This window comes from Gavia stellata, chromosome 7 (genome assembly GCF_030936135.1).
Source record: "Gavia stellata isolate bGavSte3 chromosome 7, bGavSte3.hap2, whole genome shotgun sequence".
Taxonomy (NCBI): domain Eukaryota; kingdom Metazoa; phylum Chordata; class Aves; order Gaviiformes; family Gaviidae; genus Gavia; species Gavia stellata.
This window is the reverse complement of record NC_082600.1, coordinates 2318853-2335698: the sequence shown is the minus strand read 5'-3', so window position 1 is coordinate 2335698 and position 16846 is coordinate 2318853. Positions and strand designations below refer to the sequence as shown.

Below are 16846 nucleotides of genomic sequence, written 5' to 3'. Positions count from 1 at the left end.
CTGAACTGCTCTGAATGGCTGCTAGAAGGGCTGGATGGAGGACATGGCTGGTAGCCTTGGGCTGGAGGTGGTGGTGACCCTTCTTTTCCTAAGAGAGTCCTTTCTACTCTTTCACTCCTAACCTGTGAGGGCACAACTAGGTGTCCTACATGGCAAATGTGTCAGCCAAATTCTTCATCACTGGGTGAACCTGAAGATGCGCTGAGCGTGTACCACCCCAGCTACCCTAGGGTAGGCATATCCCGGAGCGGGACGTGGACTTTGGGCAGGCTGGTGGCCTCCAGATCTCCTGTTCCACCTCCGAGGCTAGTCATGTCGACAGATAGGTTTGGTTTTACATACGTGCTTCCAGAGACAGGCAGAGAAATCCCTGAAGAACTAGTATATATGAGGCTGTGTATCCTCCCTGCGGTATGATAAGAGGGCTTCCCTGTTAAGCTAATCGGCTGTCTATTAAATAATGAATTAATTAAACGTCCAGGCTGATGTGTTAGGACATGTGGCCTTGTTCTGTTTGTGAAGTATGTGTCCTCTGGACATCTTGTTCCTCCTTTGATGATACATAAAAGAGACCTTCATTTTAGTTCTAAATGTTTATTAAAATCACAGTACTGCCTCTTTGCATAATGAAAAAATGCTTTTTGTGAGATAATTAGTGGTCCAATTAATATATTTGTAAACCTTAAGCACTGTCCAGAGTGATCGTTCACGGACAACCCTGAGACATACCAGAAAATAGACAGACGTTTCATTACTGCAGTAAATTGATTATTTTTGTGAGCCATTACCTTTGGAGTTTATCTTTGAAAGGAATAGGTGAACAGAAGGGACAGATAAATGCCAGATTTTGTTAAAAAGCTTTTCTTTTATGGTTTTATTTCAGTACTTAATGTGCAGAGATTTTTCTTTTTAATTCTGTCCCTGGGACCCGCCGTCCCTCCCCATCACACAGCTTGCAGCACGGCTGGCCGAGCTGCTTGGCTGCCTCCTCCTGCAGGGAGGGGGGCGAGGACAGGCGATCTCCTGCTCTGCAGCCCCTTCCCTCCCCAGCACCTGGATCCCCCCGGGAAATCCGATTTCTCTGGGATGTGTTCATCCACCGTGGATTGACTTCAGCAGGGTTTCTGGGAGCAGACACCCTCTTTAGTGGCCACGTATAGTGGAGTCTCTTTATTCTTCTCTGGAGGGCTGTGGAGTCAGTTCATCATCTCGCATTGCATATGGCTCATGGAGCTCCTCAGCATGACTCCTGCGAGATCACCGAAAGCTAATTTGGCTAATTTGCCGCTGGCTGTGTATGTTCTGGGTTTAAAATGTGCCTCTTCAGGGTCTGACTGCAGAGTAAGGTGGTGTTTTAGGCTACTAAAAATATGTTGAGATATAAGAACTGATTCTGGAATTATTTTACTGTCTAAGCAGATCTCTTGTACAGGCCCCTGCCATGAAATCTGCGGCTGATGTTCATGTCTTCACTTGCAATTAGGAGTGGCTTGTGCCCAAGAAAACATGGGCTGCGGTGCTTTCTCTTCTTTGCGTGTGGGCAGGACAGCACACAGGCAACCGGAGCAATGAGAACAGAAAGCAACCGTGAAATCAGGACATGATTTCTTCACAGGTCGCTCGGTTTACCTTCCACATGAGTAACTAGATAGATCCTCTTTCATGGTGATGAAAGGCCATGGAAAGGTTAAAGTAAATTCTCTTGACTTCGGCTGCCTTTCCAATCGTTTGGCTGGATCAGCAGTCTCCCCAGGGCTCTTTCCTCACCTCTGGACAGCCTTTCAGCATATGCTCCCCAGTAGTCCCCAACACTTCTTCTAAAAGAAACGCGCTTTAAGGGTATGCTGAGCAGTTTTAGTCTCTGTTTACAGAAGGGTCTAGAGAACCTGGATAATTATCGTATGCTGCCCTTCAAAGGCTAAATGATCTTGCTCAAATACATTTTGTGTACCAGCTCAGCTTCCTATACCAAAGCTCAGTCTGCCCTGTCTTAAAAAAACCCCTCCATCACACAAGGAGTATGAATCTTGAACAGGGACCGAAAGGCATGTCTCTGCCAGAGGATGATTAATATTAGAGAGTCAGACCTTCAAATTCATAAATATTACAGAGGAGGATGCGCAAATAATTTCACCTCTATCTCCTAGCCAGTACAGTGCAGATTCTTCAATATTCCTTATCCAGGCTGGTTTTAAATTACTTGAACAATGTGACTTCCAACACTTCTTTTGGGAGATTATCTCTGAGTAATCTCCAGTACGGATTATTTCTTCATAAGCAGCTCAAACACTCCTTTGCTCCGCTTCATCCTATAATTACTAGTTATTACCATTAGTCCGTTTTAATCAGCCTGATCACGCTAGCCCAGAACTCCTCCCAGCCCACAGCCTCCCCATCACTGCTAAGATTGGCGGTCATGGCTTGAGAGCCACGGCTTTCCTTTCTGCCTGCTTAAGGCACCTGAGGAAATACAGAAGTGACAGTGGCCCCTACTTCACCCGTGCCGTCCGTAATCCCCAGTAAAGAGCTCAGGAGTCATGCTGTCCCCTCCCAAGCCTGCCATGGGGTCATCACTTCGAGGGGCTCCTTGTCCTTCTCATGCTGGTCATCTTCTGGCCCTTTGAATGATTTCTGTGTAAGCAGATTCTTGCCTCTGCCATTGCCTCTTTGGCAATTAATTAAGCTATCTGGAGGTTCAAAACAGGGACAGTAACTTGACCCATCAGGATTTCAGAGATCTAAAGTAGACTAGAACTAGATTGTGTCTACCCAGAATACGCAGTGAATAAACGTATTAGGCTCATTTTGGCTTTTTCTTTGAAAAAGCTGCTTTGGTCCTGTCACCATTCTCCTGTAGACTGTGCTGGATCAAGGTTTCTATGGAATTACAGTAGAACTACCACAGGAGATCAGATGGAAGGGTCTAGTCTGGTTTCCTATCACCAGTAACAGACGAACACATCTGCCTAGGGAGCAGTTTAACACAAAAAAAAAGAGGACAAGAATACAGTGATACCTTCTGCCATCTGACCTTCTGGTGAGCCAGCGACTTTCAGAAGCAAAGGTTGTCTCAGACCATTTTATTTAAGAGCCAGGAGTGGACATATGTCAACAGTAGCCCTCTTGTGCGTGTGCCTCTGCCAATTTCAGAGGATAATAGTATGTGTTTTTAAAGTAGGTGCTACTTTAGTGTTACTAACGCTTTTGTTTTTTGAGCGATAACCCTCTACTTCAGGAAACAGATTTAACTGTTAAGAGTATTAACTTATTTTTTAAGCCACTTGCTACATGAATAAGGCAATGTTTGTCATTTCAAATACAGGGTTTAGCTAATTTATTATTCTGCACAAGCAGGAGCAGAGTTGACCTTTATTTGCAGCAGGCTCTGTAGCTGGTGCTGCAGGAGACGTACTGATGCCTCAGAGAGGAGGGCTGAGCCCCTCCGAGACTCTGCCTGTACCACAGCAACTCCTGCCAGGAGATGGAGGCTGGCACAGCTGGCAATACCCCAAGACAGCCAGCAGCGCCCCGACACAGCTGACAGCACCCTGGCACAGCTGGCAACACCCTGCTCACCTGCTTGGCACTTCTGCTTGCTCGGCTGGCACCCCTCTCTGCTCGCCCCACTGGCAGCACCTTTGCTAGCACACCCTTGTTCGTGCACCTTCACTCGTGCACCCTTGCACCTTTGCTCATGCACTTTGCCTTCTGCACCCTTGTTCACCCACCTTTGCTCATTCATCTTTGCTTGTGCACCCTTGTTCACCCACTTTTGCTCGTTCATCTTTGCTTCTGCACCCTTGTTCACCCACCTTTGCTCATTCATCTTTGCTTCTGCACCCTTTCTCAGGCATCCTTGCTTCTAGTAACAAGCGGTAGGATGAGACAAAGCATCCTCAAGTTGCGTCAGGGGACATTTAGATGGGGTATTAGGAAAAACTTCTTCACTGAAAGGGTTGTCAGACACTGGAAGAGGCTGCCCAGGGAGGTGGTGGAGTCCCCATCCCTGGAGGTATTTAAAAGACATGTGGATGAGGCACTTAGGGACATGGTTTAGTGGTGGACTTGGCAGGGTTAGGTTTACGGTTGGACTTGATGATCAAAAAGGTCTTTTCCAACCTAAATGATTCTATGATTCTATGTTTTGACACCTTTGCTCATGCAGACTTGCCGGGCACTCCTCCACAGCAGGCTTGGCTGCCTGGTCCCTGGTCTTGGGGCCTCCCTACGTCTTGGGTCGTAGTAAGGGAAGAGAAACATCAAATTATTATTTTCTCCTCAATTCTCTAGCTCTCCCCCTCTCCTCTCTGCCCCATCTTCCTGATTTGAGTTTCTTTTGTGGCTTTTTTTAGCTTTATTGCTTATGAAAACAAGTCATACATGATCAGGCTGCCAGTGCCTGTCAGCTGGTGTGTCGCAATCCCCCACACCCCCTGATATTTTTTGACCCTGTAGCTAATTTAAGCCAAATTTGACAGCAGAATAGACGTCTCAGAGATAATTAAGTACCTGCGAGTTTGTGAAAATAAATAGATGGGCATAAAAAGGGAAACCCTACCAAAACCCCTCCCTGAGCAAAGGTTCAGTGCTGTCCTTCCTAATTAGACAGTGGAGAGTCAGCGTCCGAGTTAAGGGGGACCTGTAGGCATAACCGCTGTGGTGGGGGCAGAGGAATACTTCATGGGAGCTCACTGTCTTGGGCACTGTCAGTCAAATGTGATACATGAAAGCTGCAGCCAGGCTTCTTATTGATGGCATTGCCCATGAAATGATTTGTTTTAATAGATGGTCTTGTCCCTCCTCTCTCCTTCTCTGTTTCCAGTAACACGAACATTAATAAATACACTAAACCATAATAACGTATTGGCTGGCTGACAATGTGACAGACACTGGTTGTGTTGCAAAATGCCACAGGAGAAGATGAGTCAGGGTATTTTAAGGTATCTTTCCATCTGGGGTACTGATGCAGCCTATCTCACCAGCCTGCCTGCAGACCTTGTAGTCTATATTCCTTATCTTGGCAGTGTGCAGTTATTGCAGTACTGTTATCTGTGTTTTTCAGAAAGAAAACTGAGTTAAAGAGAGGGTAAATTACTTGCTCACAGTTGCACAGGACCTTTTTGGCATGCATCTTCCTCCCCCCCCTCCCCGGCCCAAGATGCATGTCCTGTGCCATTCACCCTCCTTCCTCTCAAATGCCTCCAGAAGGTACATGTGACGATGAGAAGCAGGGTATATTCTTTCCTGGTTTCTTCCTTATAAGATTCATAGTTTGCTCTGAGTGTCCAAATTTCTGAATTTCCCCTGCCTCTTGGTCTGAGATGCTCTTTCTTGCAGCTGGCAGGCTCCCACAGCTGGAGCTCAGGGCTGGTGCATTCCTGCATCCCCACGGTGCGGCTGCATGGGCAACAAGTCTTCAGGAGCCCCCGGTTGCACTTGTACATCTCTGCCCACTCCCTCTCTAGGTCCACCTCATGGACACACTAAAATTGTCTGTTCACTCCTCCCGCGACGAGCTTAGTGAAGGAGTTTCTGAAACCAGAACATTGTGGCTATCAGGGGAACAGCTCCTCAATTTATTTGTATCCCATCCCTGTTTCAAGTGCAGGGTTGAGTCAGCCTTCACACATGAAGCTGGCTTTGCTGCCTCCTCTCTCATTTTTTGTCTCTCTTCCGTCATGCGTTGCCTTCACAGGCAGCGTTTGCACAAGACCGCTCGCTGTGCCGAAGGCAAGTCTTGCTCCTGGCTCAGTGCTTGAGAGGAGAGGTTACAGCCCTTGCCCCAGCCAGAAAATGGGTGATTTCTGAGGCTAAGACAGGGTGTGATTTTGTAGTCCAAATCTGTTGCTCCGATGGCAGTCTGGAAAGGATGGAGTCTGGAACAGGCTGCCAACACAACCTGTCCAGAAATAGGTCTACACGGACAACCACCGAAGGGAAAATCCATGTCCTGGACTCATTTGGACCACGGGGTTGCAAGCAGAACTGTAGACAGCACTGTAGGCTGGTATGTAGCAGATAGCAGACCTTTTCCCTCTTGATACCAGGTATTTTGTTTGAGGGCTGTTGCCCCATGGTCTTGGCCTCATGGTTTTCTTGGTCAGTGAATCCCTGAGATGGGATTTTGCATCCTGAGGGCAGCTGGAGGTACCGGAGGGGCAGGGAGCGAGAGGAGAGCTACGAGGGAGCCTGCAGCATCCGTACCAACTGGGACATGCTTTGATCAAAGCACATTCACAGCAGGGAGCAGATCCACCGCCCAGCAGGGAAGGGGCAAAGTAAATGTGGATTTTTTTACTAATCCAGACAGAGCTGTGTATTGTTTGAACTAGGCTGAGAAGCCACAAGGCAGGTGAGCTGGAAGAAATGTTCATAAGGAGGCTCCTTCTTGCAGGCAGGCAGTGCACAGTCTGCTTTCAAACCTTTCTCTTGAAGCTGTATTTTCCTATAAACATGGAACTATACGTTTTTCCCAGGTTAGTCTGTGTTTTCATAGAGCGTGGCTTTAGGAGGTGGCCGTTTGGTATCTATGCGATGTGCTCGCTTTCAGGAGAGAAGGTGGAGGAGTCCCAGCAGCAGTGCCTGGCTGATGCAGGTCCAGCACAAGTACCGTGTACTTCACAGCAAAAGCATGGGATGCAGAAACGAGGGAGAGGGAAGGGCACACGCTGGTGGAGAAACAGTCAGAATAGCTTGGAGGACCACAGAGCAGCTCTCACCTGCTCCTTCTGTCTCGTCCCTCATCGCCTTCAGCACCCTTTTCCCTCTGTATTTTTCTTCTGAGCTCCGGTAGAGCTCTGGCAAGAATGCTGTCGTGGCTTTGTAGCCCCCTCCCTTCGCTGGGATGGGCCATCTCGTGTCCTGCAGCCCTTCCTCACCAGGGGCTGTTGTGCATCTTCATGGGGTGGTTCTCCTCTGGGCTCCCTCCAAGTGATCCAGGTGTCCTGGCCACACTGGCCTGTGCTCAGACCTGCTATGGCACACACAGGCATAAGTGAAAAATAAGAATATTTTATTAATGTTGGGAATGTTTTATTAAGCAGTCTTTCTCTTTTTAACTTTTTTTTTTTTGTTTTTCGTCTGGTTTTGAAGTATAAAATAATTTTTCTTTTACTGTCCTGTGGAAAAAGTTATTTCCACTTTTGTATATCCCACCAAATCAGAAGGAGCTATTAAAGCCTTTAAAACAGCTGAAAACAGCGTTTTGGTACCTATGAAAGTTTTAAACTCTGATTCCTAGCAGGCTTGTCAGGTCCGTAGACACAGGGTAGATCCCGGGAGAAAACTGGAGCTGTTTCTCACTGGTACAAGTCTGTTGTTTCTGTCTCTGGGGGCCTGAAAATAGCCTTTGATTATTTTTTCCTGCGGACAGGAGTTACGGTGCAGGCTGTATTTTGTCGGTCCTGGCATTCAAGCAAAGTAGCTGAGGGCAGGACAGCACGGAGAGGTAACGCTCCTAGGAGGGACTCTTAAAACAGAAAGCATCTCTCTGCCTGATTCAGAACAGAAGACCCATAAGGGCAGCTGAGTTTTCAGAAGGCACAAAAGGAAAGAGAGGGCGGGCAGTATTTAAATCAGTCTTTTCCATATCTTCACCCACCACACGGCAGCCCCTGCCCTCTCCCTGAGCAAGGGTCCGCAGTGCCGAAGGCACCGTGTGTGATCTGGAGATCACAGGCAGCTTCAGAGACGGGGCTTTCGTTTGTGTTGCGCGAAGAGAGGAGTAAGAGATTGGCTTTAAACCCAATATAGGTATGATGAGATGGGAACGATAATTGGACATGGCAAAACTGTTCTTGTCGGGCCGGCGGAGCTTGCAGTGCTTTATAATTATCAAAGGCTGTCACCTCAACAACCGAGGCAGAGCGGCTGCCTCTGATGGGACCGCCGGTGGAAGCTCACTGGGATGCCCGTTGTGCAAACACCGATGCCTTTGCCAGGGATGCCACGGCATTTGTGTCCTGATCAAGCACCTTGCACAGCAGCGTCTTTTCCGTGGTGAGCTCACTCTTCTCCTCGCTCCCGAGGACTGGTGATTCAGAGCTGTGGCTGATAATTCGGAGAGGCACTGGGGACAATTAGAAAGTCTCACTCTTGCAAGACTGCAGGGAGGAGGAAGGATGGGTCCTTGGGCATCGCCAGCTCGCTGTGCGGCGGTGCTGGCTATTCCTGCTCCCAGGGGCTGTCTAACTCCTGCTGGAAACAGTTGTTCACATATTCCTTCCAGATTGATTAATGCAAATAAATATCTATGAAAAAAATACCAGTTTGAATAAACCTCCTGTGATAGAAAGACGCCAACTGCCTTTCGGTTTCAGGTATTGAATTCTGAGCTGATTTCTGAATTGGCACGATTCTTCCTCATTGCGCAACCATTAAGAGCTGGATAAAATCAGCAGCCAGTCTGTTGTAAAAAAGGGGCTTTAGTGCCAAATACTCCTAAAAAGGAAACCCATAGCTGGCAGTGATAAAGTGCTAGCTGCGACCGGTGGTCCAAATGCACTGATGTACATTGGTACGGTGTCCTAGCTTGTCAGACGCACATGGAGGCAAATAAGTGTCATAGCTGGGGCTGTTAAATCTTATTTCAACCACTTCAAGCAGCTGAGCACCTTGCTCATAAATATCGTAGCATTGCACGGTCTTCTAATATATGTAGTCACTACGCATTGCTGTCTGCTTATAAATTAATTCTTCATATGACTGTACAAGCAAGAAAGCCACCTGATGTCTCTGTAATGCTAATTGTTGAACCATCTCTTTTTCTCCTTTAAAGTCCCACCCAATTTGACTGTTCCTCAAGAAAAGTCACCCCTGGTCACCCGGGAAGGGGACACGATCGAGCTGCAGTGCCAGGTGACAGGGAAGCCCAAGCCCATCATTCTCTGGTCCCGAGCGGACAAGGAGGTTGCGATGCCGGACGGGGCGATGCAGACGGAGAGCTACGATGGGATCCTGAGGATAGTGAACGTGTCCAGGGAGATGACGGGAACCTATAGGTGCCAGACCAGCCAATACAACGGGTTTAATGTGAAACCCAGAGAAGCTTTGGTACAGCTCATTGTACAGTGTGAGTAGACCTTTGTTTTCTTTCCGTGTGCTTTTGCTGAGAAAAAGAAGTTGATTTCTTTCTCGCCTAAATATGGTCTTATGGTTGTTACATTTTTGATGCTGTGTTGTTTGGCTCTGTAGTTCCCTGAATCCATGATTTTAACGTAAATATAGAACTAAAAATTACATAGGAGACCCACTTATATTAAAAAAACAAGTGTGAGGCAGTCATTATTTTCCCAATGCCTAGTTTTAAATTTCTTGACACAGGAACAAGCACATGAGATAGGAGGACATATTTCTACAAATGCAGATCTGATACTGATCTCATTTGTTGATACTGTGTAAAACAAGAAGGAAAAAATGAGAGAAAGGGCTGTTCCATCTTAGCTGATCTGCACGCGGATCTGCATAGTCTGCTCTGACTCTGAATGTGAACCATCAGCATCAGGAATGGGAAGGAAAACATAAGGGGAAATCACTTATTTTGGAAATGCTCAGCGTTTATTATTGGAAAATGAAAAATCTGGTTTGATATAGTTTATGGGAAATAATGAGCCATTCTTTGTTGCTGAGTAACTGATCAAGATGCTCACTAAATGACTTTCATGTGTCTGTTGTGTTGTTGGTACTTATTTTCACTTTTTTATAAAGTGACTTGCGCAGCCCTCATTTATTCTGGTTTCAGCTGCCCAAATATCATGGCAGATTTGCTTTTTAACAGTGTTCTGTGCTCAGCACAACTGACCTGTTTTGGGGCCTCCAGGGGGAAGATGCTGCAATATACATCTTTATTACTAATAATCAACTGATTTGTTTTTTCCAAGGTCTGTTGTATAACAAATTATTTATGCACTTGATTGCATGTTGTGGTATCTGCAGCCCTTTCATCAGAGCTATTTACTGGTGTGCCGGCACAGCTTTTTATCAAAGCGTTCTTCTGTCCTAGCTAGCACTCACGTAGATTAATGACACCAAGAGCCTCCTGAGAGTCAAGCCTGGAGGAGAGCTGGAGCCTTCTTGCTTGGGCTTCTTCTGGTTGGGGGTTCATCTGTATTAGGACTGGCTTCATCCCACCTGCACTGATGTATCTAAATCGGGAGCAGGGGTGTCTTTGGCTCCCTCTCTACAGGTTGCAGAAAATGGCTTGAATCTTAGATCATCCTCAGGAGAGGTCCGTCTTTCCCTATAGAGCATAGAAGGATGGCGGGGGGATTAGTCGCCTACTGATGGCAGTTTTAAAGCACACGGATTGTTGTAGGGCAGACTGGCTCCTGTACGAATGGGCTGGACCAGCCTGCACGAGCTGCCTTAATTCAGAGCTGTGGTAGCGCTGGGGAGCCCTTGCTGACATGAGAATTTTTACTCATGTCATTATTACTAGGATTGTGGTCGACAGCCGGCTGAAGATGAGTCGGCAGTGTGCCCAGGTGGCCAAGAAGGCCAACGGCATCCTGGCCTGTATCAGAAATGGTGTGGCAGCAGGAGCAGGGAGGGGATCGTGCCCCTGTACTCGGCACTGGTGAGGCCGCACCTCGAATGCTGTGTTCAGTTTTGGGCCCCTCACTCCAAGAAGGACATTGAGGTGCTGGAGCGTGTCCAGAGAAGGGCGACGGAGCTGGTGAGGGGTCTGGAGCACAAGTCTCGTGAGGAGCGGCTGAGGGAGCTGGGGTTGTTCAGTCTGGAGAAGAGGAGGCTGAGGGGAGACCTCATCGCTCTCTACAACTCCCTGAAAGGGGGTTGTGGTGAGGTGGGTCTTGGTCTCTTCTCCCCAGTGACAAGCGATAGAATGAGAGGAAATGGCCTCAAGTTGCGCCAGGGGAGGTTTAGACTGGATATTAGGAAAAACTTCTTTACTGAGAGAGTGGTGAAGCATTGGAATAAACTGCCCAGGGAGGTGGTGGAGTCACCATCCCTGGAGGTGTTCAAGGAACGTGTGGACGTGGCACTGCGGGACATGGTTTAATGGGCATGGTGGGGTTGGGGTGATGGTTGGACTTGATGATCTTACAGGTCTTTTCCAACCTTAGTGATTCTGTGATTCTGACGATGGCTTTTGTGGTTATCATGACTCAGACTACTGCTGATGACATACAGCTTCTCTTTCAGATCTCCTGTACCAAGCCATCGTCATTACAGGCATTTAAGTTTAGCTGCACAGAAAAGGTGATTTACAAAAGGTAAATGTCATGAAAAGGTAGAAGATGAAAGCCATGGAAGGACAGAATGTAGGATGTGTGGACGGGGCCCCAAGTCTGTCCTGTAAATGGACATGCCACCATGGCACAGGTCATTGTCAGGGCTGATAGAGCTGGTGGTACCGTGTTCTGGGCCCTTGCAGCAGCATGGATGGTGTGAGAAAGGAAGGGTCGATGCTGGGGAAAATGCAGAGAACAGCAGCACAAAACCATGGCATGGATTTTCGTTTGCTGCAGTTTATCAGGTGTGCGCACAGAGGCCGGATGTGGTGTATTTTGGCTACCACAACTTGGCTGGGATGTGTCTTTGCTAGCCATTACAAACATGAAAAACACAAGAAAAGATTGCTCAGTACAGCTGTAAATTAAAGAAAACCAAGGTTGTGAAAACTTGCTGTGATACTCCCCAGCCTGTTGCTCTTGGGACACTGGGTTGGGACAGCTCGGGAGGACGGCAGCAGCGTGGCTCATAGAAAGGGCTGACTGAGACTAGTTCCTCAGAGAGCACCAGCGATGGGTGAGAAAGGTGATAATGTGCAAGAATTTTGGATAGCTTGGACTAAAGATTGGCCTGTGTGGTGTTGCAGGCCTTGATGATCTTGAATGTCAGAGGGGAAACACGAAATATTAAACTCAGTAAGAGCTGATTCTCAGAGTCCCCTGTGAATCTTGCGAGCAAGAACCGCTGTACAAACAGTGGAGCAATGGTCTTCATGAATAAAAAGGAGGGAAAGTGGCTTCTTTCCCCTTTTCTGTCACTGATTTGCTGTGAGAACTAGAAAAGATTTTGTTTTCTGGCCACTTAGATCCTCCACCTTAGCCATTTCGTTTATCTTCTCTTTTTGTCGGTGTACATCATCTTTTCCGTAAGTGCGTGCTGAGTCCAGCATTGTTGTTATAACATCCTGGTTTGGGTTGGTTGCGATGATGTGTGGATGATGGACATGTGGATGAGGGAGGCTTCTTCAAGTAATTCAGTTCATGTACAAATACGCGCGTGGAGGGTGTTGCACATAAAGGAAGACCTTCAGTGGGAAAGCTCTGGAGGTAAATCCACTCCAGCAGTTACAAACGGCAAACCCACAAAGTAATTGCCTGGGCAAGGCGGCCATCCCATCCCCAGCGCCAAGGCTTTCTCGTCTCAATCCTTGGGAGCGTTATGAGCCCAGAAGGAGCTCTGTTTCATGTGTTGTCAGGTAATAAAAGTAATTTTCAGCTTTGCTTGCTTTTCTATTTTTTTTTTTTTAAATCCTCAGAAGCTCCGTTCACAGGGGGATACTGGAAGAACAAGTATTCAGAAGCGCTCTTGACATGGCTCTGTATAACAGCTGTGATGTGTCCCACATTTTGCCCTGGAAGACTTTCTTTCAAATCTTTCGCGGTCGCAGAAACTCTTCTATTTATCCAGCAAGTTCTGCATCGTTTATCCCGGTCTCCATTTCAAAGCTTTTAAGCAGATGCCGTTATTTTCTTCAGCAGGGAGGCGATCATGCGTTTCACATTAGAGGAAGGGACGATTGAGTCTGGGTCTTGGGGAATGTTTCCCAGGATGTGGCTGAGGACTTCCCACGAGCTGCACTTCTTCAGGACCTGAGCTAGGTCCTGGTGAACCCAGTGGGATGACTCCTGCTGACTTCCAAAGGCTGGTGGATGCATTGCTTGGGTTGCTGTTATTTTACAGTATTTTACTGGCGGGGAAAAAAAGCTCTGGTTTTATGTATTTTTAGTGCTGCGTTAGATGCAACATTTCACATATTCTGAAAGAGATGAGAGACACAACTTGAAAATGGTCATAATAAGCAGGAGTATAACAGGTATTTACAGGAGATGTTTCTTTAATCTGTTCTTGTTTAGATTTCTATTCACTTTATTCAGATCCTAGCAAGTGACAATTTGGAGATGAATGGACAAAGCAGATATTATGTAATGCTTTGATTATTTTTCATGTGGGAGGAAAGTACGTGTGTTCTCATCGACTTCATTTCTGTAACTAGCATAGCATTTATTCAATTGTCATAAAAATCAGTTCTTTTCAGTAATTTTGTAGTGTTTATTTTAGATGCGTCTATCAGTTATAAACAGGGAAAGATATTTAATGAATCACGTTTGTTTATGTAATAACTGATTGATTTCACTTTGTATATGGCACGTGGGTGTGTAATCATACATTCATGGCCGTTGGTAGCTGGGTACATTCACATTCTCTGGGGTGTCAGAAGAGTTTCTACTTGTGAGAGTAGGACTTTCCATCTCACCAAAGTGGCGTATTACTCTATTTTGCTGCACGGAATAAATCTTTCAGTGGAAGTATTGCTCTAGGTCATATCTGTTGGTTCAAATGAAAGAAAAATTAAAGATAAATTCAAAGATAAAGGCATTTTTTTAACTTGACCCACTCTCAGTTCATCTGACCAGTTTTAACAGAGTTCCTTGCCTCTCTGTTCCTCTGCCATCCCTTCACCCCATGATCAGTGATGTCGGGATCCCAGACTGTGAGTTCTCCAGGAAAACGGCTGATCTCTGTGCTTTGTCATAGTTTGGCTTCGAGTTCTGATTTAAGATTTTTGATTTTTCATGTGTACCATCAAATTCTAAAAATTCTAATAGGAAAATGAAAATGCATGATGGGAAACCAAAAGTAAAGGAAGACTCATCCCTCCTAGCCCATGCCTGTTGGGCAAGACGTGGTCGGTGTGCTTTTTGGTACACTTCGCGTCCCGCGATCCTTGTCGTCTCCCGAGGTGATTGCTCAACAGTAAAATACAGCAAAGAAGATACTTGTTTTGAGGTGTAATGGAGTAGGCCTTAGAGAGGAATTTAACTGAAAATTTTAACCATCTGAATGTTAGGTAACTGTGTTCCCCGCGTGGCTACGGAGAGCGAAGCATCCAGAGAAAGCAGCAGAGCCTGTCCTAAGGAAAGTGTCTGGGATGTTTTTTCTTTGTCCCAGTTCCCCATCTGTAAAATAGAGATAACAGTTCCTACCCTAGAGGCTTTGGAGACGAGATTCTGAGGATGCTATAGTAATGAAAGACATGCAATATCTGATTTGATCTATAAACCCCGTATCCTTTGCTTATTGCTATTATTATCCTGTGGTGTTTTCTCTTAGGTGTGTTGGCACTCATCACAAGCTATGGGCTTTACTGACTTTGATCTTTATTGTTTGGCAGATTTTGTGAACGCTGCTAGCTTTTCTCTGAGAGATTAACTAGGATCATGGAAGTACAGCACCAGCAGCAAGAAGAGCTAAACACCTTCGGTGGGATTTGGTCGCTGGCATTACTGTAGTGTCCACCTCCCGTGGGAGATTGGAGAAGACCTCTGGGGGAAGAACTAGAGTAAAAGACCACCCTGTAAAGTGCTTGAGTTCATTTCTCGCTATTCTTTGTCTTTCCCAACAGAATAAGAGGAGGAAGCTAGTCATGATGCTAGGGACAGAGCTGAGGGAGGTCTGTCATCGTAGAGAAGTCATCAGCAGAGCCCGTGAAGTCCTGCCGGTGCAGGTTCCCCGGGAGCCGGGCAAGCAGAGACAGCATTCAGAGAGGAGAGATTTTCCCAGGACCCATGGATGGTGTCTTGGCATCTCTGCCCTGGAGAAGAGCAGGCAGCACCAAATAGCCTGGTTCGCTGCGCAGCCGGCTCCTCTGCGCCCATCTTTGGAGGGACTCCCCGCCTGTTTCTTACCCGACTCTTTTGAATGTGGTGTCGTCTATAGTATGGTCAATGTATGAGCCCTTCAGAGAATGGCGTTTATCCTTCTGTATCTTCCTTGTGCCTTTTAGAGATCTTTTTGCGTGGGGAAGGCCATTTGCTGGGTCCAGGGGGATCCCTTCAGCAGGTTTAAATGACGTGGTCGGTTTACTGGGAGGGCTGGGCTAAGCGTGGAAAATCAGCCTTCAAAAGCGGCAGTGGGAGCGTTTAACTAGTTCATCTCCCAAGTGTGGTTTGCTGCGTCCATGCGAATGGGAAAGGGAGGCTGAGTGGGGCAGAGGAGGCACGTATGTGACTGTTTAGAGACCTGTGCTGGCTCGTGGTGACTTAAAGTGCTCGTGCAACGGCACTGTTGATACTGTTGTTTTGGTGCTGCAAGGTACACTGCTCATTTCCCCCAAAGCTGGTGCTCAAAGATGAAAGGTGCTGGTCCAGACGGAGCCCCAGCTCCTGCTCAAGCTTGCGCCTGCCCTTGGGGGACCCATCAGAAGCCGCGGTGGCCGTGAACCTTCCTGCCATGAGCCCAGGAAGGTCTCTAGGCCGTGGCTTCCTTGCTCTGAGCTGAGATGATGGCATCTGAAAAGGAAGGGCTGTTCCAGACACGTGCTCCCAAAGGTGGCTTTTCCCAGTTCGGTGTCAGAAGGGCACTAAGACAGACGAGCGGGAAGCGGGAATTATGTGCGATGACAATGCTCAGAGCCATGCACCCGCTCGCAGCGCCGGCCATTTTCTTGTGCGCGAATTAGGATAAATAAAAGTTAAAATAAATAAATAAATGCCTGCTGTTGGCAGACAGGATGCGATCCAGTAATAATTTAAATGCACCACTTTTACTGCTGGAGGAGAATGCTTGGGAAATAAAAATGCCATCAGGTACAATATAATCAAATGTTTACATCGTGTACCTTATCAAGTGATGATAGCAGGAAGGACAGGATCATTTTTCACGGTGGACATTGCTGCATGTTGGGCTTGCGTTTTATATGCTCCAGTTTTAGTTCGGTGCTACATAAAATATTGTTTATAATGTAAACTGTTTTCCAAACGCATTGGTCTCCAAGTACTTGTAAAGCCTCTTAAAACATCGAAGATATTTCATGGTAACCTGGTTGGCAGAGAAGTTGGCCACATTGCGATGCTCTGAATTTTCCTTTTGGTTTGAGTTCCAGTTTATGTATGTCATTCCTACTCGGTAATAAATTCTAAACAACTGATGAAATTGTGCAGAAGGGCAACATTCTTCAGGGATTATATTTGAAATGGAACAGAGCTAATTAGTAAGAAATATGAGGCTGAATTATGATCTCAGGTGCATCATTGCAAATCTGGAGTGTATCAGTGGGGCATAAATTAGTTGTCCAGGTTTTACATTGGCAGGAGAGTTCAGAACTGGGTCCGCTTTGCTTTGATTGTAGATGCTATTTGCAGCTGAGGATGGGAAAAAATAATCTTTTACACTTTAGACAGGCAATTTGGCAGCTCAGAAAAATTGCTGTATCTATTCTGTGACTGTCTAAATATGTGCCTCATGAAATATTTATATGTAAATATTATATATTATATTAATAATGAAATAAAAGGTTGTTGCAGGAGAAAGGAATAAAGTGTTATCCATCCAAAATAGAACTAGAATTAATGAGCTTAAAACTCATGGAGATTTAGGAAAGTAATTATGAGAAACTTTTTAACAGGTAGAGTAGCTAACCCCTGCAGCAATTTGCCAGGAGACTTGCGGAGTCCGAGACCGTGGATGGGGTTTTCTTGAAGCTGGGCGGACAAAGCCCTGCAGGGAGTGGGGATGGGCAGGATGGGGGACGGGGACCAGGATTGCTGCTCGGGTTTGGAGGTGTTCACAGTGAGTTTCAGGTCCGGAGAAACTCGCC

General features: G+C 46.6%; 1 protein-coding gene across 1 annotated transcript in view; it reads left to right on the top strand.

The window, feature by feature from the left end:
• The window catches only part of MDGA2 (MAM domain containing glycosylphosphatidylinositol anchor 2), a 245976-nt gene that overhangs the window by 113822 nt on the left and 115308 nt on the right, over window positions 1-16846 (top strand). Inside the window, exon 7 of the mRNA XM_059819453.1 lies at window positions 8777-9070. Within this exon, the coding sequence (XP_059675436.1) occupies window positions 8777-9070 (294 nt within the window). The remainder of the gene's footprint in view (window positions 1-8776; window positions 9071-16846) is intronic.